Below are 27,104 nucleotides of genomic sequence, written 5' to 3' on the forward strand. Positions count from 1 at the left end.
TTAAGAATAAACTTTCAAGAGTATCTAGGTGAGTTAAGCTCCAAATTGTATATAATTATCAGTTTTAACCTAGGATCTTGTTTTTAAAAAGATGCTTATAAAGCACCACCAGGGCAAACAGTGGGATGAAAATATTCTACACCTAACCCCTATTTACTCCTGTAGTAGAACTGAGGTATCCAAAGGAAATTTTTTTCTAGGCCTTGCAGCCTTTATCTGCTTCCTCTCTTTCAGTAATGGACTAGCTTCAACCTTGAATGGTTTGTAAGAATTGTTAGACACTTGCATGATCTTTCTCCCAAAGGGGTTCCCCTAGACAGCTCTTCTAAAGGCAACACCTTGCCTCTAAGAAACCTATCAAACTTCCCATCCAGTTACCAGTGTTGCTATCTTCTGTATGTTAAGTACCTTTTACTTTCAGAAAATCTCTTCTATAGCACCTCTATTCTAGCCTCTGACAGGCTAGAAAAATCATTAAACATTGAGGAAATGAGGGATAACACTAAGCATTACCTTTACTCTGTTTCAGACTAGTAAAAGGCTTTTGTCTGGAACATTTCCCCCCCTAAATGTGCTTTTGCTGGGTATGGAAAGGCTAGGGGGAAGTTTTACATCTTGGCACTAGCTTTTTAGCTAAATGGGAACACAATGTTAACTTTGTACTGTTGCTTTTTATGTTAACTGAACCACTTTGCTTCAGGTATATTTATTCAAGAGCAACATTCACATTAAGCTTTCAGATCAATTCTGCCTTGTAGAGATGAGGAATAATACACTTTACTACAAGCCTCCCATACTTCTACCTTACCTCAGTCCCCTTCAAACTGCTCTCTAGTTCTAGGATTTTTGTGCCTTTAAGTGGCTAGAGGGTTGCCTCACTGCCACTACAGCAATCCTCAAAGCAGGCTCCTACTTTTCTTCTCTCTGGTCTTCAACAGTTTACCACACTCTGTCTGTGCTGGAGGGGCAGGCAGGATGACATCTCCCTCATTCCCAAATTTTATGTAAAATTCTTCTTTAGGTCTAAAGCTAAAAAGTTCTCTGGATTACCTATGAAGGTGACCTACCTAAGGGTACATCTATACTTACTTCCTGGTCCAGCTGTAAGCGATCAATCTTCTGGGATTGATTTATGTCTTGTCTAGATGTGAAAAATTGATCCCGGAAGTGCTCGCCGTTGACATCAGTACTCCAGCTCAGCAAGAGGAGTATGCGGCATCGACAGGGGTGGGTGGGGGGGGTCCTGCCTGCAGCATCTGGACCTGCGGTAAGTTCAGACTAAGGTACTTTGAATTCAGCTAAGTTATTAACGTAGCTGAATTTGCGTACCTTAGTCCGAAGTGGGGGGTTAGTGTGGACCAGGCCTTATAGTACTTTCCACTTGAAAATGTATGTCCCTGCAAAGTTTTTAAAAAAAATCAACTCTTAAAATAAGAGTGTACATCTATTTCAGCTCAAGCACAATACATGTTAAGGTTACCTTAGCACACAGTGCACAACACAAGTCAACCTGTTAAGAACCTTAACTATTCAGTACATGGAAAGCCCATCTTTTACCTCACAGGCAATGGAACTAACAGCACACGCCAGTAGTCTAGGGCAAGAATAGCATAGCCTATTGACAATCAAGGGAAAATTTATGAAGCTTGAATACAACTTATCCGGAGTAACTGGGTGGCAATATGAGGGATACCACCTTTTAATCCTATGTAATGGGAACTTTAATGATCACATGTAGTTAGGACTTCAATGGCCTAAAAACAAAACTTAGAGCTGCCATATTTCAATAGTCTTCAGTGAGAGAAAGATTAAAACTGAAGCAGCAAGAAAACAGTCAGCACTATTGACAATTAGTACTGTTAGCACTGGGCACAAAGCCCTTCCTTGGATGGATTAGGACCAGATGTGTAGCAGCCTGACCCCCTCAGCTGTTCATTTTGATTAAATAAGTCTTGCACCTGTGATGCAAATTTTGTTCAGAAACCAGAAGTACATTTGTTGCTTTGAACACAAAGGGACACTGTCAAGAGACATCCAGTTTTGGAAGCAATTAGTTTGGGGGAGGGGAGACAACTTCTGACTTAACTCCTCAGCACCTGGACTATCATTTCAAATACTAAGTGCTAATTTAGAATGCATCAGTGCTAGAAGCTTAGCTAGTAATATAGATTAAAGTGACAGGACAGTATCAGTATTTGACATACTTGATCATCTTTTGTAGAATACCAGATGTCAAAGTTCCCAAGAATTCAAATAAGTCAGTCTTTGTGGTTGTAGTAGCTTCAGAGTTAAGTGAAATTCACAGAAACAGGGTGAGACCTCAATGAGAATCAAGGAGGCTGTGCCAACAATGACTAATCTTTTCATAACAAGTTCAGAAACCTTCAGCAGCAGTTGTGCAAATATTCAAGCTGCTTTTGGGCAACTGTTTGCACTGTGGATTAATCTACCATACTGTAAATTGCAGCTAACTACAAATATTACTACACTAGAGATTAAAAACTGCCAAGAAAGTGAGTGTGAAAGTATCCTTGATAGGACCCATCTTAGTATTAAGATCTGCCAGATTATGTTCAATCTTCTACTACTCCAACTACATCACATTCTAGTGAAATATGCAAGCCAGTAAATGTTTTGGAAAAGTTTATTTGGGAATTACATAATTTCAATTGTTTTCCAAAATACATTTTACTAGATTCCCTACAAAAGAAATCTAAAGTATAATATGAAATTTAACTTGTTCCAACAGTCATTAAATATTTACTTCCACTAATATATACATACAAAATGCCACACAATTATTTTGTTTACCCTTGGAATGTGTGCTGTGTTCCAGCAGTTTGATTTTCATATCCTCCTCCAGTTCCACAATATGAAGGCTCAGTAGCAACACTATATATATACACATCCTTTTATAGGCAAAAATCAAATGTTCTTTAGAAATTAAATGTAACTTAGCAATTTTACAGCTGCGGTAGTTTGTCCACAGGGGTGTCAAATTTGAAGTCTACTGGGAAGAGATCTGGAGCTCGTGGATAGATAAGTCTATAAGATTGTCGGATTGTAACATCAGCAACACCAGCAATATCTCCTATTTCTAGGGAAAGGAATAGAAGCAAATTAAGCATGATTAACCATTTTCTCTTGCTTTGTTTACTCAAACACCATTTTATAAGCCATTTTGTTATCAAGTTCCTGAGTTCTGCATTTGATCAGAACCACGATTAGAGTTAAAAATACCAGAAGCAACTAGAGGTAAAGTAAGGAAGAAAATACTTTTTTGGGGGCTAAGATCTGCAATGAATCTAAATGAAGAGATGGGAGAAAATCACTCCCCAACAGAGGAAATTACAGAAGCAGCTAGTGTTAGGACAAGCAGAGGAAGTAAGGGAAGGAAACAGTTTGAGGTATGCAGGAACTAGTTCATGTATGAATTAAATAAGGATGGTAATTTTGAACTTAATCATGAAGTGAATGAAGGCCTGTGGAATTGTTTGAAGATATGGGGGAAGTGCAGAGGAATGTCATTTCTACTTGTGTATGTGAAAGATAGGCAAGCTGCATTCTAGAGTCTGAAGACCACACAAGAGTTGTGAGAGACAAAGGCATAGCACAGAGCTGAAGTGTAGGCAGTGGTAGATACAGGAAATATTGCAGAGCTGATGAAAGATTTGCAGACATGAGGGATGGGATGAATAGTTCTGGGGAAAGGACAAAGCCAAGGTTACAGCTGTTGGAGGCCAACAGAAGGTCAGAGAGAAAGATTGAGATTTCTTTACCCAAGAGAAGCTCTTGTCCACTAGGAACTAGCCTCAGACCAACTCCTCATTTCAATTTTGACAACTCTCAGTTCTTCATAGTTCTGAATTAGAAGATTCCACAACCCATTAGCACTCCCAACTCCAGTTTTAGCAGGTTAATTGTAAATTGGGAATATTCATAAATCAAAAACATTTCACAATCTCAAAGCAGCTGTCCTTTCTTACAGCTTCACTGTGCCCTGTTCACAGGTAACAGTGAATACCAAAGACCAGATTCTGGTTCCACTAAGGCGACTTTATTAGACTTTGTGCAAAACCATTTTAGCCTAGAGCCATCCTCCCTTGCAGTTCTGAACACAGATTTGGGGTGGGAGGAAAATGGCACAGCCAAGATGCAATCTCCAGCCCACCCCAGCTGCCAGAATAGTTTATAATTACAATAGGGATATAACCACCACCACGTTTACATTCTGAATATTTCAGAAAAGCAGGCTGTAAGTGGACAAATGCTTGGTTGGGCAAACAGTGGCTGTACACTCAAACTAGCATAATTTAAACATTCCAATTACTAAACCACCCAAACTGGAAGTCAATTTGTGGAACTAAACAGCTAAATGGTGCTTAACTTTCTTTTATATTTCAAGCTTCATGAGAAAAATGCCAGTTGTGGTCTCACTGTCCACCCATGAACTGGTGGCTTATGAAGCTCTTGTAGACTTCAGTGAAACAGATTTTCTTTTTTGCCTTAAACTAAGTTTATCCATTATTTCAACAGGAAATATGTAGGAAAGATGTATTGTGAAGATTTACCTTTCTGGGTCCTTTTCTCTGCTGAGGCTTGTGACGCCATATAAATAGCTGCAGCTGCTACCGAGATCGGACTCCTCCCAGGAACCAAGTCTAATTCCACAGCTTTACGTGCTATGTGTGTCGCTGCCATCTGTACTTGTTTAGGAAGACCCAGATTTGAACAAAATCTTGACATGAAATCACCAGTTGTGATCAAATCCACACTGGTTTCCAGAGCCTTCAAAATAAGCTTAAAACACCGACCTATTTCTTTTTTTGAAATCCTGGACACTGCACATATTTCTAAACAAAGAGAATTAAAATGTAGGCTTAGCTATGTCTGTTTTACAATTTAAGCAAGTAAATTTCTCCATATGTTGTATTTTTCAGCCCCTCTCTATAAAAGAATTGTCACAAAAAGCAGGCCACCACCATAAACAGTTAAGAATAATTTTACAATGTGGTAGAAGTATTAATGTTAAATTAGGCAATTTTCAAATCATGCAAATCCACTGCTAACAGTTCTGCAAATGCCCATTGAGTTTGACTATCTTATAAGAGGAAAATGTGATGCACAAAAAATGTGTTCCATTCAGTCATGGTGCTGTTGGTTCAAATTTAGATGGAACAATCCCTGCAATGCTCCGATCGTCAGGCAACACCTTTTAGATACTACTATTGGTATTCAAATGTCAGATTCTGAATAATCTTAAATAGTAACTCAGGAATATCTTTAATACAGTTAACTTCCAAGATAGCTAAGCCCAATAGTCCATTTGAAGTAATGGGCTGCATATAGGAAAATCCTAATTAGTAGTACTATTCAAGTAATTAAAATAATCAAAATCAAATGTAGCCTATTACTGAAATTAACATTAGCCCCATTTCTGGATACTACCAACATACTGCTATAATACTAGCTAAACTTATCAAATACAAAAATAAATATCTTTAATCTGTGCAACTGAAAACTTACCTTTAAATGTTCTAGGAACACCTTCTTGTCTACAGGCTATATAGAGACAAGCAGAAGCAATGGCATCATTACTTCTCCCCTTCAGGCTCTTCTGCTCATACACTTGCTTGAATAAATTATTTGTTCGATCCTTTAAAGCAAGAAGACTAAATTTAATTAACTCTAGGCCATTTAATTAGCAGCAATATCAAAAATTCATGTGCTCATTATATTATGCTAACTAAGTCAATGCCAGAACAATTTAAGGAAGGTAGACATGAACTTACAACTATATTTCTGGGAAGGTTGATTCTGTCTGCCATGTTAGTAATTTCTCTAAAAGCATTCATCATTGCTCGATCAGAACTGCTCATAGTCCTGCGATTCTGGTACTTTGAATTTCCAAATTCATCAAAACTTGCTGCACCTGTGCCCTGAAAAAGTATAATTTTATTGTTAAACTTGAATTTGATTCCATACTTAATATTTCAAGAAGTAATTTTCCAGGTTTATAAAATTCTATTTCAAGACTTTTAGTCGGAACAATTACATAAAATACACAAGTGAAAATCTCAAAATCAAACAGCCTTCCAAACTGCACGGGTAATATCTATACTACCATGAATCTCAATTCCTAGGAAAATCAGAAGATTTGGGAGAAGGGTTATCAGGAGACCTTGCAAAAAAATTTCAATCTAAAAGAAAATACGGATACATAACAGGTAATTTGTCCCTTTAAACAACCTTACTGTTGAAGTTCGACATCCCACTGGTTCATTGTAGACTAGCACAATTTGCTAGCGCTTCTGCTAATAAAGCATTATTAAACCTAGGCCTTTGTAAGCATGCCTAGATACCTTGTACACAATAGTATAATGGAGGTTTTGTGTAACGAGCACAAGCCATATTGCTTAACTGGAACACTGGATGCACCCATTACAATTGCTAAAGCCCAAGGGCAGTGCTAATCCTCACACAACTAATGCTTGAGTGTCACTCGGTCTGTGTTGCAGCTCATTTTTGGCTGAATGGTAGATTGGAAAGATGAAGTTTTAGGATTAGGACGGTGACAAGTTGTTCCAACGATGGCTCACATGAAAAGGTGGAAATCCAAAGTCAAATGCTGAATCAATTCATAATGATTGATCCAAAACCAATTTGTGGTATGCTGCTTGCTTAGAACATGAAGTATTTTATGTTGTTGCCATATTCAGAAACCAAACATCTATGCCTGCAACAAACAAACAAAAAACACACTAAGGATTCCCACCCTCACGCCAAGAAAAACTGAGAAAAATTTAAGAAAAAAATTACTCAACTTGGCAATGTCAATGCATACTCCCTGTATGCATTTCCGCCCCCAGGTCTCTACAATTTACATAAGCATAAGGTGCTTGCCATTGTGAAAAATCTTATCATTCCTGCCCAATACAGATGCTTTCAAAAGTTAAAGGACTTGAAGGGAACACCAAATTGAAAACAGCACCTTTGTCAAACAATGCATGTCTGATTAGCAACATGGCTGAAGATGCCCAAGAACAACTGCCTTCTAAAGGAAGGAAAAATGATTACACTGTAATTCGTCTTGAATTAACCAATATCTCTGGTGTCACACAGTTTATGTCAGATGGCTCTCTTGGAAGCACCTTGCTCTTTATTAGAGTTGTGCCTGGATGCATAACAGGAGAATACTTATTTGGAACATTTCAAGAAGCAATCAGTTTTCCACCTTCGATGGGAGTGATATATTGCAATGTGCACATATACTACAGAATGTCAGGGAAGAACAGTGATTTAGTTACACAAATCCAAAACATTGCACCTATTGCCTCTTCTTGCCTTCAAATGCCTGAAAACCAGCTGTTGTAGTAATTATTGCAGGCCATTCAATTAATTTTTGACTCTGTCTGTGTGACAAGTCTCCTTCACTATTAACTCCTTTCATACTGAAATGAGATGGCTCCCAAAGTAAAGAACAATTCTTTAAATTATGGACAAATTCAGATTTTTCTGAATGATCAGCAATCTTCCCTTGCTAACACCTTCAAATAATTCATTGTGGGTAGCACACAACTTAACTTGCTCAGACATTTTTGGGTGCTTAGGCAGAACTCATCACTCCAGAGAGAATACAAGTGTTCTCTATCCACAACAAGGTAGATCATAAAAATAGAAATTTATCTTCATGTGCAAGAAGAAACTTGATTACCTCCTGGTTTCAGGCTTTTGGGGAACTTGAGAAACCGCTGCAACTCAAACATCTGAGGAAACTTCAGACTCAGTGCATGATTATTTTCTATTTTGAGCCACACAGGAGAAAGGTGGACCAACCACCCCTCATCCCAGGTGCTCTTGATTCTATAGCATTGATCTGACCATTGTAAGACACCTCTCCTGTGACAAGCGCCCATAATTAACTCTCTCTACTGGACTCAGATTTTGTAGTCTCTAAAGGAGGAATACCAAGCTTTAGTTACAGAAGTTCTTAGTTTTCACTGTATCATTGCAAGTTAGATTTCCTTTGGTAGTGATAATCACAATTGCCTGTCAATCAAATTAAACCTAGTATGGAACACCTTTCCTAAGAAGACAGGCTCACCTATCACATCGTTAAGTTTTATTTTTCAAAAAAACAATCTTGAACTGAAACTTTTTCATTGTTCTAGTTAGGAGCTCATGAAATGTATTAAGTGTGCTGGAGGAAGATGGATTGCAGATTTTAGTTAGAAGGTCAACCAGCACTATCTATGTGGGAAACGTTTCACTGAATAAAATGGGATTTCACAGTGCAAAATGCACTTCAGGGCATGAAGTATGGAAAACTGTTTACAGTATCAAAACAAATAGCAAACTTTTACATGGGTCACACTTTTTTCTCAAACTGGTACTAAATTGCCATCTGACCAGTTTTACAATCCTACACATGTACAATGCAGCAGGATAACGGTACATTAAGCCAGTCAGAAATAATGTACACTACAAATAAACACTGTTGGAACATTCAGGAACTAGGAAAGAATTCCAAATTTGTATTTTTAATACTGTTATACCAAAAGAACAGTTCGATATAACGGCATGTATAGTCCATCAGGAATGCTCTCTCTCATCTTGAATATTATATTTGATACAAAATTTCTCATTAAACAGCCTATTTTGAGTACAGAATTTTAACTGATGCCTCAAAGTATTTTCAGGCTTTTCTGGTATATTCCAACTGTGAAAAATTCTGCAATTCCAAATCTACGTACGATTCCTTAGGGATAGAAAAATGACTGCTGTGTAACTGCATTTTCCTTAGCAGCAGCAATGCAAGTAGTCCCGCAACACTATCAATGAGATTTACTTCTCTTCTAGAAGGTTCGATTAGTCAAGTATTCCTTCCTACTACCCCCTCCCTACACACAGTTGGGGAGACTGCCAAATCTGGACCATAACAAGTAGTTATTGTCATGAATTCAGTTCATACCAAACATTTTATTTTTATGGCATTCAAATCTCTGCATAGGTTTCCTGTTGCCATATAAATATGTACTTAACAAAATTTTATTAAACATGTAAAACATTTGTATTTTAAAATGTTACCTTGCCAATCATTGTAGTCAAATCCCCATCACTCAAGAGAGGATTCTGGGTGTCTCCAACTCGAGATGGGTCTTTTGTTGCTTTATCATTGCTGAAAGTTCTCCACTCTGACCCTACATCTATGACCCGGTCACCTGAATTCATAAAAAGTAATAATTTGCATTACTGCAACACATTACCTCAAAGTATTTTGCAGACATTAAGCCTCACTATGCAGACGGCAACCCTCTGAGGTATCAGCTATAACTAGGGATCATGTCATCCACCACTGGAACAGTCACTTCTGGGCTAGTGTGCAGTAGCTATTTAACTTGGCAAAACACGAGAGGGGCAGGAAATAAAAAAGTGCAACTGAAACTGCCGGAAGGATTTAAGTAGGGAGAATATAATTACCTATGTAGGAATTTAACCAGGATACACAGGGTTAACTTTCCTACTCTTACAGACTGCCATGGGATCTTTAATGACCAAAAGGAATTAAGACCTTCGTTTCAAGGCGGCTGTACAGGAGCCTATTGCTCCCTGTGGGCTTTCTAAGGCATTGATTAAATACTAACTTGAAAGGAAGTGTGTCACCTAACTAGACCATCACCACCACTTCTTGCAGCATCAATTATGTTCCTTAGTATGCTCCCACCTAAATCCTGACCCAGTCTAACCCTGCTTAATCTAACATCTGGCAGCATCACAGGGTGTGTGTGTATGTGTGTGTGTGTGTGTGTATGTGTATGTGAATATTTATGTTATTTATGTGATTTAAGTTATCAGTGTTAATTCAGATTAAGAAGAAAGAGCTAAACCCATGTTCTGTGACTGGACTGTCAGCTTCAGATACACTTTTGGATTTCTATACCCGCATCATGTTTAGGGAACAAATGGTAATGGTCTGAGGAACATTGTGGTTGTCCCTTCCTGACAGCTTTTCCCACCCCTATTGCTCCACTCCATTGTCTGTCCCAATCGCCTCCTGGACTAATCACTAAGCCAGATTTGAGAACACCAGCATATAAGAAAAGGAGAAATTCAATAGATATAACCCAGTAAGACCTGGGAAGTAGCTCAGTTCTCTCTCTTTTTTAATTAGAAAAAAACTACAATGCAGTAACACTGATGCAAATAACTAAATCTGAGGAAAGATTCTATAAAATTCTCCGGAAGGACACTGTTCATGTCCAAGTCAAGGGAATGTCTGCAAAAATCTGACTAGAATCAAACTGTAGGAATGGAAGGGAACGCTACAGGTCATCTAGTTCAGTCCCCTGCACTGAGGCAGTGCTAAGTATTATCTAGAATATAAGTTAGACTGCATGATACATTTCCATTATGGAAATCTGATTAGTATAAACTGGAGTCTGATTTTTAGATTCATCATCAGTCATAATGAACAGTGCTCAGACCCTCAAAAGCAGGCTTGTTAGCAATTATTGTGTCATTAGGTAAGGATTCAAATAGAATGGTGATAACCATAAGCAACTAATAGCAAGACAGACATTGGTACTCTGAGGTAGTAATAGTTTGCCAAGTTATAAAGCATAAACTTCCCTCAGAAAGACCTTTTGGAAGAAATGTGTGAATAATGGACATAGGCCCAACTGCAAAAATTCATAGGAAAATTTTTTTGTAAAGGGAACATTTTCTTCATGAAGACCATGAGGAGCATGTCTGAAGTTCATTAAGCTAATCAACTTGAGACAAACATCTTTAGATAATACTGAATAATTATTAGTGAAATATCTCCCTTACCAACATAGCATAAGCCTATTTAGCTTTTAGTTAAACAATTTTAAACAAACCTGATTATACCCTGTTATATCGGGATAGAGGTGTAGCTGCAAAACTAATCTGAAAAGTTTTCAAAATAAATCACTTTAAAAATGTATAGTGTATACCTTCTAAAAATGAAACCTACATCTGAGTTGTGAAGAATATGTATTAAGGTTATAACAATCTATAAGAATGCACTTTTATGAAGAAATCCATGATTAAATCGAGTCTTCCTGACTAGTGATTTAAATCAAATCCACCCTGGATGCTTAATTGCTTTGACACAAACCAAAGAATATAAAAACCATCAGCATGAACCAGAACTGCATTTAAAAGTATAGCGGTAGAAGATTAAGAAAATATAGCATGTATGGTGCAAGGAAAGCAGATTTCCATCCTTTCCACCACTCACATCTTCCCAACTCATATTAGCAGACAGCATGCTCCTCTGGCTCCTGAACTCTGTAAATATTTAAGTAGTGCTCCTTCTATGGCCTAGTAATAACTTCACTTCAAGACAACCTCCCCAAATACTGTTTACTGCATCTAAAAAAAGCAAAATGTACTTAAAAGTATTGGCATGGTATAAATAGAACACTGAGTACAGGGGAATGATGTAATAATTTTCCACACAAATGGGAATGACCTAAATGACTCACTCAAAGATCTGCCCCTTGAGTTATGAGCCATTCCTGCGCTAATGAAAAAAAGCATTATACCACTGCCTGTTTTCACAAAATATTACAAACAGAAGACCAAAATTACTATGCCAATATAGTAAAAAAGGATTAACTAGAACAATCACTGAATATAAGGTGGTATATGTATTTAGATGCAGTATGCAAATTTCTTACATTTTCCATTAGCAAGAAAAATATGTACTCTTACAAGTAGCTAATTACCAATTTAACCACAACAAGTTGCTAAAAAAAATTTTTTAAATGAACAAAGCCGCTGTTTTAAAAATCTGATGAGATTGAGGCCTACAAAATTAAGTGTGACCCTTGAATAAATGATAAAAGCAGACAACTACAAAGTTTTAATAAAGTTGTATATTTAAAAAGAAACCACAGTGTAAAGCAACAGAATTTAGAACTGAATTTTCCTGAGGCATGCATCCAAATACTGAGCTGAAATTCCTAGGTCTAATCCTACCAAAAGAACTTCCTTGTTTGGAAGCATCTGTAAAATGGCACCTCATTACTAGCACCAATGTTTTGGAAATAGTGAGTCAGCACTTTTGAAATCTTGAAATGTATTTTTAAATTTCTGCATAGTGACGATTTAAATGGATTATAACTATTTACTGCAACTGTCATAAGTAGTGGAAGAGTATGTACAATACAGGGGAGGGTATACATTTCCTTCTCCCATTTTATGCAGAATCCCCAAACCGGTTAATACATACTTCTGTAATGCCAGCTGGAGGCAGTGATAGGCACTCTGAAGGGTTAAAATCCATTTAACTTTTGTCGGTAAGACAACTAACTCCAAGTACTTTCTCCCCTTTTTGGAAATCCTCAGTAGATCGGGTCCGTTCTCAAGGAAAGCCATTACTAGACTAATTTAATGAAGTATCTTATGGGACAAATGAATACACTCTTTGCCTGAACATTTCTTTTTCTCCATTCTGTAAGCAGGTCTTCTGGTATGCAGCTACATTTTAAAAATATTACCCAAACGTTGAAGTTAATTAGACTCAAACAAATTCAGACAATGAACTCCACTTTGATTTTACGTTACCCAATCTGAAAAGCTCATTTAGTAGAATTCAAAACAGAAAACAGACTAACATTTGCCTTTTTCCACAATTGACAAATGCAGTGGAGGAAATACTACAGGAATCCAACAGTCTATTCAAGTCAGCATCTAAAATTAAAATACTTCACATTTTTCTTTTTAGGATTTGTTTAAGAAATGTCTGTCACAAACTATATGTACTGAAGTCTTACAAAAAACTGATAGTAAACATGACTTCTCAATGAAGAAAATATTTTTGCAGCAACAAAACTTAGTGTTGGGAACGTTTTATCTGCAATTATACACCTTAAAGGAATGCTGCCAACTACTTTATAGTAAATGTACACTCCCATTTGTAATACCTTATGTGAAATGGTATGCATGTTTATTGATTGTTTTCCATTCGAAAAATGGGTTTTTAATCTTATTTGTAATTCAAAGAAAGCATAGCTTAAACTGGAAATGCTTAAGCAAAATAAAGATCAACAGGATTAAAATTAGAACCTAAAGTAACAGATTCACAGTTTACTAGTCATACTGCACCTTGAAATAGTCTCTAAAGTTTCCCCTTGTGGAAATACTGCAATTTGGTTTTAGGTGCATTTTCACTCTTGATGTGCTTTAAGGGAAGCTATAAATTTGCATCCAAAAGAAAGTACACCTTATAGACTTCAGCACTTTAGTCTTAAATATGTGCAATTATCAGTAAAATTTGTATTTTACAAGAGCACTGTAAATACAGTACAGAACCATTTTAAAATTCTATTAAAGTTAATTTTGTTCCTATAGTTAATTAAGAAATGTGCTGCCATCTAGTGATCATTGAAATTATTGCTCTTTTTAAGAGCCATGATCTTGCAGCATCAAGCAAAAAACAGAATGAAAACCAACCAGTGACTTCTGAACACATCAATATATTCTGGCAATCTTTTTCACAATAGTACTCCCTTTGAGAAAATATGTTAAATGGTAGTCCCTCTTAACAGAGGCTCTACCTACAGGTAACTAACGATCCTGTATGAAAGATCTATTAGAAATTTCAGTACTTGCAAGTATGCAAAATGATTACCTCAAAAAAAAAAATGCAACTTTACACACAAACCTAAAATACTTTTAGACCAAGTACAAGCATGTCATACGTATACATAAGATATCTACCTCTGTTTATGCTAGATTAGACAAGAATCCTACTCCGAAGAGTAAACATCACTACAACCAATCAAAAAGCTCAGATACAGGTAGAACTGGAGAGCTGGGTGGGGGGTGGTTTCTGGTGGTTTAAGTCTAGTAAGACTGAAATAGTTCACTTGATATCTTAAATGGAAGAACACGCACTTTAATCTTAAATGCCACCAGTTAAATTAACCATTCCTTACTGACCTGATAGGAACACATCTGTTGAAACAGGTCAGTAAGGTGTACTGGCTCACTATGAAACACTAACCCAATACTTGACTCCAAACAAGCTGTTTCAGAATGGAAGGATTTAAATAAAAGCAATTTAAATCAGATTTTAATTTAAATCAAGTCAGAAATCTTGATTTAGATAGTTGATTTTTAATCACACTTTGAATTTGTACTTTATTTTTCTAAACGAAGGCTGATGTTTTAATGTTTACCAACCAATAAGGATGTTTGTCTGCAACTAAATATAGCTTTTACACTAAATTGGATACCTTTTGCTAACCAGGACAAGATGCTACATCTATAGAGATACATTTAAGCAATTATGTAGCTTAGCTCTTTTCTTTTTAAACCACACAATTATGTTGGAAAACAGTGAGTGATGCATTTCTTATTTAATAGAAGTTTCATTTTTATTTGAGATTTGTGTTAAGCTCTATTTGGTGGAAATTTGGAATTAAAAGGGTGTAAAAACTTTATTAGTCAAGTAAAAACTATCTTTAGTTAGTGAATTCAACTGACTGTGCCTGGTCGCCTGTCTCTCATGATTTTAGAGCCAGGCGATCTCATCCTCACCTAGCTTTCAGTCATATTAGAAAAAGAAAAACAAGCTTTCCTGACTTTTCAACTCCCAATCCTTTTCTCAACTTTGAATGATCTTGTCATTAAACTGAATGAAATGAAGAAATATACTCTCTGCATTTGCAGAAGAGGCTATTGCTGTCAATAGATGGTAGCACTTTAAACTGGTCCCAAGTGCTTCACCAGTGTCTTCCACCAGTTCAGTGGTTTGACTCAAAAATACTTTGGCAGCAAATATGTGCCACTTAAAAAAATTAAATAAAAAAATTATAGTAAATTTAGGCTTCAACATAATTTGTCCTAATTTCAAATTTAATTTAAATAGATTTTTAAACACAAAATGTTCTTAGAGTTTTTTGATTTAAATAAAAACCCCATATTTGAAAACTACTGATGTTTATCTATCCTGAGATGTTTGAGTCATAAAAGCAAGTCAAGCTCTCAGACTCTTCATTTCCTTCAGGAGGGAGTATGTTGGAAAGGTGTCCTCATGCTTCACTCTCAGGCAAAAGTCTTCAAAATAATAAACTGTATAGGGAAAGTTTTAATTAAAGAACATGGTTATGGCGAGCCCTTTTCCCACTGCCAGTGGTCTATCCAGGGTTCAACTATACACCTTATTTCCCCCGTCTCACACAATGTCATTTTGAATCAAAAAAATTGTTTGGCACTCATGCTCTCTACTTGTTCAGACTTTTTTTTTAAAGTTTAAGTAAAAGAAAAAAAATTGGTTCTTCAACTTAAGCATTTTTGAAATACCGACCGAAGTGCCTAATAAAAGGGCTTGCTATTCACACATCCTACACAAGTTAGTGACCATATGTTCATGAAAAGGTTAACTTCATTCAGTATGTTTAGAAGTATCAGCATTCTTCATAATTAATGTACATTTCTGTAACAGATGATGATATTAAGTTTCCAATGACACTTTTGACAAGGAACACTTCCTTTGTTAATGGCTTGAGCTAGGAAACTTTGAACCAAAGCTTTTCCCTGCTTTCTTTAAGAGTCAATAGCTGTTTTATCACTAATGCTCGGTTCTCCATCACCAGTAAGTAAAATTTAAGATTTGGCATTTCAAATTTTAGATGTTTGCAGTTTTGACAAGGAAACCTTTAAAGTGGAACAGATTTTTCATATGGTATTATACACATACAATGAACAAACATTACAAGTGAAGTGCCTATAACTGCCCTCTACTAAATGAAAATCAGAGCTGCTCAAATGTTTCTCAGACACAGACTATACTAACAGTGAAAGGAATTTTCCCTCTCTCATATTATAGGAACCTTAATTCTTGAAATGAGGACTTGAGTTCTAGCCGATTGTCATTGAAATTCCAGTCTTGACATGGAATATAGTGGTAACCATGAAGTCCTATGGTGCCACAGATTTATATTTCATGCAAAAGATGTGCTAATGTTAATCAAATCCAAGTTTTTAGAAGTATAGAAATAATCTAAATGAAGACAGTAGGCCACTTACAGCTCATACTGTAACAGAAACCCTAGACAAATGAAAATTACATGAAATAACTGCCTAAACTGACAGACAAGATATAGCTAATAAACATCTGTTCAATTCATATGGGCAGTTACGACTTTGAAGCTTTGGATCCAGGTTAAGTGCCTCGGGATTTTTTTTTTTTTACTACCTGAAGAATAAGACTTTTCTCCTTTATCCAAAGAGGCTAACCAAGGAAATTATTTTGGTCTTCTTTCTTTTGGCACTATACAGCCATTGAAGAAGCTAAAAAAAGGATAAGCTAGTGTGACAAGTTCAAGAAAAACATGAAATGAACATTAAGCATAAAGATGATCGCTGAAGAGGCTAGAATACCAGGACTACGTCTAATGAACCACCATTTGAAATGGAAAGGTAATAATGTTTAGGTCACCTTCCTTCACTGCTGATCTAGTGAAGGTGGAAAGCAAAGATGACTAATTTGAACTAGACACTGGTTCTCTCCTGTGTCCTAAAGAGACCCACAAGATTAACTGTATTGCAGGCAGCTTGCTTACACGGAGTCTGTAAAGACGCTTTACTGCTCAGAGAGCAGGCATGAGGAGCTTGTCAATCAAGGACCTCACTACAACCTACACACTTTCAGCACTGTTCTTGCATCACTTCTAATTTAATTCTATTCCAAGACTAGGAGGAACTTTATCTTATTGCATTTTTCTCATCTTTATGGCAAATTTAATAACTCTGCGATAGGAACAGACATTGAAATACGAGAATCACAAATTTTTCAAGGAATAGAAAAATAACCACTATTTTTCACTTAAAATATCAGAGAGTTAACAGGAATACTAGTTTCCTTAACATAGGGCTTAAAAGAACTCTAAAAGTTGCTTACACTGCCACCTTCACCTAGTTAGAAAAATTAAACTGTTTGCCTTTCTGGCAACTGTCTTTGAGCCACCTGACTGCAGATGGAAAGACAAGATCCAGGGTATGTCTATACTGCAATTAAAAACCTGCAGCTGACATGCCAGCTGATGCAGGCTAAGGGGCTGTTTAATTGTGGTGTAGATGTTCAGGCTCAGGCTAGAGCCTGGGCTCTAGGACCCTGCACTATGAGATGGTCTCCTACCTTGAGCCCAAACATCTCCAAAACAATTCAACATTCCTTTAGCCTGAGCCCCATGAGCCTGAGGTGGCTGGCCTGTGCCAGCCACAAGTGTCTAATTGCAGTGTAGACATAACCCACAATCTCACTCTTCCTAGTCACCACAGAGACTTTTGATCAGAATATTAACAGCCCATATATTAAAACTGGGGTTCAGGTATGCTCAGCAGGTCCATGGTCCCTTTCGCCCAATGCATTAAGTATGTGGCTGACTTCACATAGGCCTCTCCCGTCTAACTAGCTGCTAGGCTCCACCTCATCCTTTATCCCAAAGGCAGCTCCGTACTCTCTACTTTACTCCCACTCAGCAATTGTAGCCACACTCTGCACTTACTGGCAGGTCAATGCTGCTGAGCATGATGTTTTTCAGCACTATCCCAGCCTCCCTTATTGCCCTGTGGTCTGTGTTTGAAACAAACTTGAAATTAACAGCCACTTTCTTCAGGAGATGAACTCAACTCTGAGAGCTTCATTCATGAGCATCTACTGAACCAGCACACAAAGCACAACACATCATTGTACTGTACATCCTACAAAAAAGTGGCTTAGTTGATTTTTTGGCAATAGTAGTGCAGATGAACTTAGGGGAATTCCTGCATTTCACGAATAAAATTCTAACAGATCTGGGGCCTAACCTGATCATATCCCCATAGCATTTCAGGTTTTGGTCAATCCAGATTGAGACTCTAGCATTAACACACAAATCTCACTGATAGCTGCAATTTTGGCCCATAATCACTCTTAATTGAGAGCTAGAGGGGCTGAACATTAGCAGCTGAGTAACAGTTCCTGAGCAGCAAGGAAAGGAAAGGCAAGAGCAGTAGTGGGCCAAAGTAAAAGGAAGGGTAGTGAGGAGCTGAAGGCGAGTCCTTGCTTGAATAAATTAACATATAATAATACCACTTTCAAGCAGTTTAAGACCTTCATTCACTACAAATTACCACTACAAAGTAAGTGAAAGCTGTTTTAACAATGCATACCAACTTTTAGGACACAAAGTGACAAATACTGTGCAATGAAAATGGGACTGTAAGCAAACTGAATTTTACGAGGACACTAAGGGCAAAACCTCAGCTTTTACAAGTGGTTCAAAAGAATCCTCAGCCTTAAAAGTAGTCAAGAGCTGTTTAAAATCCCATTGAAAAGACAACATCTCCAACAGCAGTTTCCCATAGATAAAGCACTGTTTCAAGTAGTGACACAGAACAGTGCCAATCAAATCACTACCAACATTTCTTAATTACCTTCTATGAAAAAAGGGATATGCATTTCCTGCAGTACTCAAAGGCAAAAATAATGGTGTGAAGAATAAGTGACATGTGCATTTCTCCAGCTTTCCCAACTCCCCCCATTCCTCCCTCCACCTTTCCCTTTTCTCCCTCTTTCCCTCTCAGAGGCTATGGGGATATATAATCTGTCACCTGAATTACAGTACTGATTTCCTGATTTTGTCTAAGTTGAACAAAAAAAAAAAAATCAAGGAAGTCAGACTTTTCAGGTTTCAGGAACCAATGTGTTACAGGTATTTTATTCCAGGCGAACTTCTGTTTTGTAATTAAACAAACAAAAAAATACACCTTTTGACATTCCTAACAGCTAAAGTAGCGAGTTAAGAAAAATGGCAATTTGACATTCACTCAAAAAGGATTTCATTACCAATGTGGTTTTTAATGTATCGCCTGGTCTGTCATCTTTCCAAAAAGCAAATTATACACAAATGTATTTTATTGTATACTTCACAAATGTAGTTGGACACAAAGGCAAAAATCTGGTTCTATGCTGAAGTATAGAAATGGTGTTTTAAACTGAATTCACCACTTTCTTACAAGAGGCTTATTTACTTTACTGACCTACTACTCTAAAGAAATTCTTACCAATCCTCAGCCTGCGCGTTGCACACACACAGGTGCAATGGGCAACTGAAATTACCATTTCTACTGTACAGGGAATAAGAAACCAACAAAGATTGCTCACCATTCAGCTGTGCTCCATATTAGTCTTAATCTACATTGGTTTGGTGAGGCTGAACTGTAAATCATGACTTTGTGGCTCCAATAGCAGGCCCAACTACAGCTTCTCATATAGAGGGAATGCATGTCTTGTGGAGGCTATTTCATCCTTAAGTCTATAGCAGTGCAGACAGAGCAGCTCTGTGGCCTGAATGGAAGATTTTGACTCCACACTTTTAAAGTTTCCAGACTCTGCATACTTATCAAGTACAGGAACCAAGATTTGAGTTTATTTATGGGTTTGCTATCCTGATACTTCACTTAAATTCCTTTAGAGGCTAATAGAAGGGAAGTTATGATAAATGTTCACACTTATTTCTCCAGTCTGGTGATCTCTCCAGTTTTTTTAGTTTTCTTTAACTTCCATTTAATTAATACACTTACTTTTCCAAGCAAACTGATATAAACCCAAAGTAAAGACTTCAACACATGCAGGAAAACTGAACAGCTAAAAAGGGCAGTCCAAATAAGAACAACTAAGTTCACTATTTTGCACAATAAATGTAAATGCTAGATCCTTTTAACACTGAATCCATACAAACCCCCCCACACCTCAATACTGTTGAAAGCTTAGAACTCTACCTGTGAAGGGGGAAAAAAAGCATGTTTTCCCAATAACAGAAGACCAGAAGATTTAAGTTCATTTTGTGCATGCCAGAAGCCCTCTGAACCACTCCACAATATGACTCAACCAGCAGTCAAGCTTGTGTTAACACAGTGGTTCTCAACCAGGGGTCCAGGGCCCCCTGGGGGACCGCGAGCAGGTTTCACAGGTCCACCAAGCAGCACCAGTGTTAGACATCCGGGGGCCCAGGGCAGAAAGCTGGAGTCCCACTGCATGGGGCTGAAGCAGAAGCCTGAGCTTAGCTTCACTGTGCTCCCTGTGCCATGGGGCCCTGGACAACTGCCCTGCCTACTATCCCTTAACACCAACCCAGACTTTTATATGCAGAAAACCACTTATTGGACACAGGTGGGCCATGGAGTTTTTAATAGCAGGTTTTTGGGGGTGTGGGGGGCCTCAAAGAAAAAGGTTGAGAACCCCTGTGTTAACATAGTATTTTGTTAAATCCCTGGCCACAAAAAACTCTTGTTGCTTTAGAACAGCAGTTCTCAAACTGTGTGTCATGACCTCCTTTGAAATGGTGTCACCAAAGCTGGCTTAGACTTGCAGGGGTCGGGGGCTGAAGTCTGCGCCCCACTACCCAGGCCAAACTGAATCCCAAAAGCAAACATCTCACTAATGGGAAACGAGAGGGCAAATCCAAGAAACGGGCTTTCAATATTTACTTCTGATAAATTTGAAACTTACAGTTGGTGCACTTATTTGTGAAACTATGTCAGCTGCACTCGTCCTTTTTCCCTATAGGCAAACACAAGGTGGCTGACATCAACCTATAACTAAGGTTATACCACTAAGATAGTATTTTATGACTTTGTTAGAATAATCCAAGGAACAGCTTCAGCCTGGTTCATACATTATTCAACATTACATACAAATTCACACAGACTTGGAAATACTATTTATTAGGCTACAAACCAGAAGGCAAATGACATTTAAAAAAAGGAATATTAGGTGTTCAACATGTTCAACACCAAATTAGCCAAGAATTACATCCAAACCTTCAGAATTAACAATACTTCAACTAGACCCATTTAATTAAAATGACACTGTTTATTTGGGTTTGTAGGCATTAAAGACATTTTAAAAGGGTGTCTAGATCAGTTAATATACAGTGGACTTAAAACAGAATTTCCACAGTAATTTAATTGAGAATTAAAATCAGTTTGCTTTTCATTAGAAGAGTGTACAATAGGTCCTGTTTACCACACTTCCCTTAAAGCATTATTTCTGAGTTAGTTATAATTCTGGAAAGAGATTTTGGCACTTAATGAAGACCTTTAACTCAATGTGTGACAGCAGTAAAAAAATAATGTTATGATGCTAAAAGAATGGGATAAGAATATAGAAAATTGAATGCCACTGTATAGGTCAGTTGCATGCCCTCTCTTGGAATAGTGTTCTTCTGGTCACTCTTTCTCAAGAAGGATATAGCTGACATACATGGGGTTCAGAGACAGACTAAGAGTGATTAAAGGCATGGAAAAAAATCATATGAAGAGATGGAAAAGAATGGTACTGTTTACCTTACGGAAGAGAGGTATAAGGGACATCATAAAAATGTATAGGGTAATGAATGATATAAAGATATATACAGAACATTTCTATTCACACACAAATTCAGTGAAAGTGACTGATGACACATTTAAGACTGATAGAATATCATGGTTAGAAGAGACCTCAGGAGGTCATCTAGTCCAATCCCCTGCTCAAAGCAGGACCAACACCAAGGCTGTGTCAAGCTGGGCCTTAAAAACCTTTAAGGATGGAGATTCCACCACCTCCCTAGGTAACCCACTCCAGTGCTTCACCACACTCCTAGTGAAACCGTGTTTCCTAATATCCAACCTAGACCTCCTCCACTGCAACTTGAGACCACTGATTCTTGTTCTGTCATCTGCCACCACTAAGAGCCTAGCTCCATCCTCTTTGAACCCTCCCCCTCCCCCCCCCTTTTCAGGTAATTGAAGGCTATCAAATCCCACCCCCCACTCTTCTCTTCTGCAGACTAAATAACTCCAGTTCCCTCAGCCTCTCCTCATAAGTCATGTGCCCCAGCCCCCTAATCATTTTCATTGCCCTCCGCTGGACTCTCTCCAATTTGTCCACAACCCTTCTGTAGTGGAGACCAAAACTGGAAGCAATACTCCAGGTGTAGCCTCACCAGTGCCGAATAGAGGGGAATAATCACTTCCCTCAATCTGCTGGCAATGCGCCTATTAATACAGGCCAATATGCCATTGGCCTTCTTGGCAAGAAGGGCACACTGATTACTCATCCAGCTTCTCGTCCACTGTAATCTCCCGGTCCTTCTCTGCAGAACTGCTGCTTAGCCAGTTGGTCCCCAGCCTGTAGCAGTGCATGGGATTCTTCCTTCCTAAGTGCAGAACTCTGCACTTGTCCTTGTTGAACCACATCAGATTTCTTTTGGCCCAATCCTCCAATTTGTCTAGGTCACTCTGGATCCTAACCCTACCCTCCATCGTATCTACCTCTCCCCCCAGTTTAGTGTCATCTACTAACTTGCTGAGGGTGCAATTAATCCCATCATCCCGATCATTAATAAAGATGTTGAACAAAACCAGCCCCAGGACCGAACCCTGGGGCACTCCGCTTGATACTGGCTGCTAATTAGACATCAAGCTGCTGATCACTATCCATTGATCCCGACAATCTAACCAGCTTTCTATGCACCTTATAGTCTATTCATCCAATCCACACTTTAACTTGCTGGCAAGAATACTGTGGGAGACCATATCAAAAGCTTTGCTAAAGTCAAGATGTATCACTTCCACCGCTTTTCCCATATCCACAGAGCCAGTTATCTCATCATAGAAGGCAATCAGGTTAGTCAGGCATGACTTGCCCTTGGTGAATCCATGTTGACTGTTCCTAATCACCTTCCTCTCCAAGTCCTTCAAAATGGATTCCTTGAGGATCTGGCACCATGACTTTGCCAGGGACTGAAGTGAGGTTGACTGATCCGTAGTTCCCCGGGTTCTCTTTCTTCTCTTTTTTAAATATGGGCACTATATTTGCCATTTTCCAATTGTCTGGGACATCCCCCAATAAACACATACTTTTTCCATACATCATAAAATATTAGCCATAAAAATTACTGTCACAAAATACCACTGAGGCAAAGCACTTCACAGGATTAAAAAGGAGTGGGCATTTGTTTGGATAAGAATAACCAAAGTTAGAACACTGAGGATTTAAAAGTTTACTAAGTTTTGGAAGGGATATAAAGCTTCTTTCAGGGAAGAAGCCAACCTAAATGGGGATCAGCAAGAAACTTCTTATGAGCAGGTTATTCCTTAACTACCTTCAGGGTTTCTTGCCCTTTCCTTTGAAAAAAAGTGGTACTGGTCACTACCGGAGACATGAGACTGAACTAGATGACACACTGGTCTGATTCAACATAGCAATTACTGCATTCCTTTGTACCAACATTTTCAAAGTATTTTGAAAACAATACATTAATCAAATCCCTTTTGTTAGATCTTCTAACTAGGTGGTAATCACATTTGAAATCCAAGTTTCCATGCTTAATTTTATATCATGTTTAAATATATATCCCAATTTACATGTGTCAGCCATTACCAGAACACTGCCTCTTCAAAATGGTAGATTCTTTTTAGAAAAGGAAAAATATCTATTTGGTGCTAATTTCTTACACATCAACCATGAAAAAAAACAAATTACTTCTTCAGATAGTTGATCTCCATTTTGAGAGTGAGTCACAACAACTTGAGTAACTACTTACCCACTACTAGTCCACATTCAGGACAGATCATGTCTCCAGCTCTATAATCTTCCACTAAAATGGAATCTGGATGGTTTGGACATGTCACTCTGGGAAGCACATCCAAACTAAAAGAAAAAGATTGAACACAGCATTCAAAATATTTCAAACAAAGTTTATTTCCAGAAAAAGATTTCAAGTTAGAGGAAAGCAATTTAAAACTACTATATGGAAGAAAACTTCAAGCCACATGCCCTTAATGCTATTTTTAACATACAGCACAAATGAGCTGTGTAATTTAGGACAGAGAACAATTTGGTAGCCTAGGATTTATGGAAATTAGAACTCTGAAACATCTTGCCATCTAAAATAAAAAAAGGCTACCTCCTTTGAATAAAGTGCTCTAATTAAAAAAAAAAAAAAGTTGAATTACTAGTCTACCGGAAAATCCATTCCTGCTAAATAAATGCCTACCAAAAGTTAGTGGTGACCATGTCATTCTAAATATCCACTCCTTCAATTGGCTAGACTTTTTTTAATCCAATTAGGCTATTCCTTTAGTGAGCAGTGCATTCTTTACTGTTTTAGAAAAAAAAATCATCAACTTGATCAATAAATTTAAAAAAAAAACAGTTTAACCAGATTAAAATATAAAGTAATTAAAATTAAAGCATAACTTGCTAGTCGGGAAATCTTTACATTAAATCATTTTAGTAAGATAATAAAGCAGCAGCAATTCACAGAAGCACATACTAAAGCAGCAAGAACTAAAATAAGTAAATTTTATTGAAGACATTCAACAGATTCCAGCTGCATCACATTTTTAATACAAAACAAAACGAGCTATGAAGAAACAGTTTCAGAGAGCTCACAAAAGGGGTGTTGGTCCGTAAGCAACAACTCTCTGCCATGTGGAGCATTTAAATAGGCATCCCATATTCATAAGGCTGACTGCATATTAAATAAAAGGTAAACTGAATCCAGATCCACAAAGCAGAACAGCAGTTTCTGACAATATCTTTTATCAGCAGCATGTCAGTGTAAAATCTGCTCATTTCTCTGGACATATACATTATTCTCCCTGAAGTTTATATGTCCTGTACACTGCAATAGTTCAATAAAATTCATGGCCATTTATTAAAGCATGGCATTTATTTCACTGCTGCTAGAAGTTGTGATAACCCTGGAAAATGTTCACTAAATTTAAAGCAGATACAGAAGGGGAAGTAGATTCACTCTGCTGTCCCATCACAGTACCTAATTTGAAAGAACACTGTTCACCCATAAAGGATAGTTCAGGCACTGGGTCCATTCAATCACTAACATCTGCTGATGTCAAAAAGGGGAAATTGTGACAGGAACCCAAAAAGAGTAATTAGATATAGTTTTCAGTGCTGCTAATCTGGGCCGAAACAGGGGCCTACCTACACCACATGATCATGACAAGGAAAATTGGGGATGACGGAATGTTACCTAACAACGAATTGTATGGGGTGTGGAATGGAAGAGCTTTTAACGTAAGAACAGCCATACTGGGTCAGACTAATGGTCCATTTAGCCCAGTATCCGGTCTTCAAGACAGTGGATAGATACTTCAGAGGGAATGAATAGAAGAGGAAAATTAGCAAGTGATGCATCCTGTTGTCCAGGCCCAGCTTCTGGCAGTTGGAGATTCAGGGATACCCAGGGCATGGGGCTACGTTCCTGACCTTCTTGCCTAACAGCCATTAATGGATCTATCCTCCATTAAGTTATTCTGAATTATTCTAATTCTTTTTTGAACTCAGTTATACTTCTGGCCTTCACAATATCCCCTGACAATGAGTCTCCCTAAGCACTGTGTGAAGAAATACTCTTTTCCCCAAAAAAACAAGAAAGGAAACTGAAGGGGGTTGTAAACATCTTTCTATAGTAAGCCCTGAAAAGTCTGAAAGGGGCTTTTTACTGGGAAAAATTAGAAGAAACAGAATAAGCATCCAGACATACTGTGGCAACTCTTCCATTTACATTAAAATACAAGATGTGTAAAGAGTTTTATACAGCAACAAAGGGGTAACAGACTATCCAGTTTCTAGTAGGCCTTGGTTTCGGACCAGAATGCATCTTTATTCAAACCATCAAGGATGTAAATTAAACTTTTTAAAAAGCACTATAAAGCAGAGGTTTTCAAAATGGGGTAGGTGCACCCAGAGGAACAGGTGGGGGTGGGGAGGGCAGAGCAGCAGGGCTCAGGAAGGGAGCACCACCTCCACCCTTGACTCACCTTTGCAGGCTACCCAACCTGCAGGTCAGTGCCAACACCACTATGCCAAGCAGAGACCCTCACATACACCTTCCTCTCCTCTGAAAACTTGAAGGGGGAGGGGCAGATTGGGCTTTGATTTTTGCCCCCAGCAGGGTTCAAAGGATTTGGCCCTCCCACCTAGGGTTGCAGGACACAGCAGGCTCAGTCAGTACCCACTCCTGTGGTCATATAGTAATTTTTGTTGTCAGAAGGTGGCCACGGTGCAATGAAGCTTGAGAACCCCGTGCTGGAGATCGCAGACTTCCTATTTCAATATTTAGGAGATGTTAGCAGCAGCAGCAGCTCCCGTCACTAGCCTACATGTCACCCGATTACTTACGGACTCCAGACTTTATAAAAACGTTTGAAACTAGAGTTCAGGCAGAACCAGTCACCCTGGCCAAGCTGCAAATCACTCACAGGTGACCGGAGACCAGACCATGAGCCTTTCTAGACAAACGCTCATCGCTGCCACAAGTAGTCAGGGAAAGAGGGGGGAATGGGGGGGGGAGAAGAGAAAGAGAAGCAGAAACTAGAAATGGAAGGACCGCCAGGAATGGGACAGGGAACGGAGATGGGGCACCAAAGCGAGAGGAAAATCAAAGCGCCCCCCGCCGCACAAGGAAGGAAGGGGGTGGTTGGCGGAGGCCGAGGCCGGGCCCCTCTTCCCCCCGCAGGGACAGGGAGGGGGAAAGGGGGCCGGGGAAGAAACGAAGGGGTCCGAGGCGGGGAAAGGGAGCGGGACTGACGAGCAGGAACCAAGCAGGTGGGGGCGGGGGACCCATCAGCGTTGCTGTCCCAGGAGCTGAACGTGGGGGAAGACGCGGCCATTTTCTCTCCCCGGCAGATAGTCCGGAATCGCCGCACACGCCCGCTCCCGGGCTCCCGTCAGACACTCTATTACCACCCACCACCACTACTACTACTACTACTACGACCACAACCACCGCTCGCTCCACTCACCGGCTGGTAGACGCCATGTTCCTTCCTTCCTGCCTCGTCCCAGGTAGTGCTGTCTCTGAACAGGGCCGGGTCAATAGTACGCAGCGCACTCCCTTATATATCCTCCGCCACGGGGGGCGGGGCTCTGCCAGGTCGTCAGTACGGGCCGCGCGAAGGGACAAAACGAAAGAGTTCGCATTCAGCTGCTTCAACTTGAGCCCCTGGAGGCGGTGCCCGCCTGTGGGGCAATGACTAGGGGCGGGGCGGGGCGGGGCGCCGGCTGGCGTCACGCG

At 38.8% G+C, this 27,104-nt stretch overlaps 1 protein-coding gene across 1 annotated transcript; it reads right to left on the reverse strand.

The window, feature by feature from the left end:
* Positions 1-2,630: 2,630 nt before the first annotated feature.
* GTF2B (general transcription factor IIB) lies at positions 2,631-27,053 on the reverse strand. Its single transcript, XM_005298110.4, has 7 exons — positions 26,833-27,053; positions 23,607-23,713; positions 9,088-9,221; positions 5,793-5,939; positions 5,527-5,656; positions 4,572-4,853; positions 2,631-3,097 (listed from the first exon to the last, which is right to left on the reverse strand). Exons 1-7 carry the CDS (start codon positions 26,847-26,849, stop codon positions 2,964-2,966), a joined length of 951 nt encoding a protein of 316 aa, XP_005298167.1. The 5' UTR covers positions 26,850-27,053; the 3' UTR covers positions 2,631-2,963.
* Positions 27,054-27,104: the final 51 nt, after the last annotated feature.

This window comes from Chrysemys picta, chromosome 8 (assembly GCF_011386835.1).
Source record: "Chrysemys picta bellii isolate R12L10 chromosome 8, ASM1138683v2, whole genome shotgun sequence".
NCBI lineage: Eukaryota > Metazoa > Chordata > Testudines > Emydidae > Chrysemys > Chrysemys picta.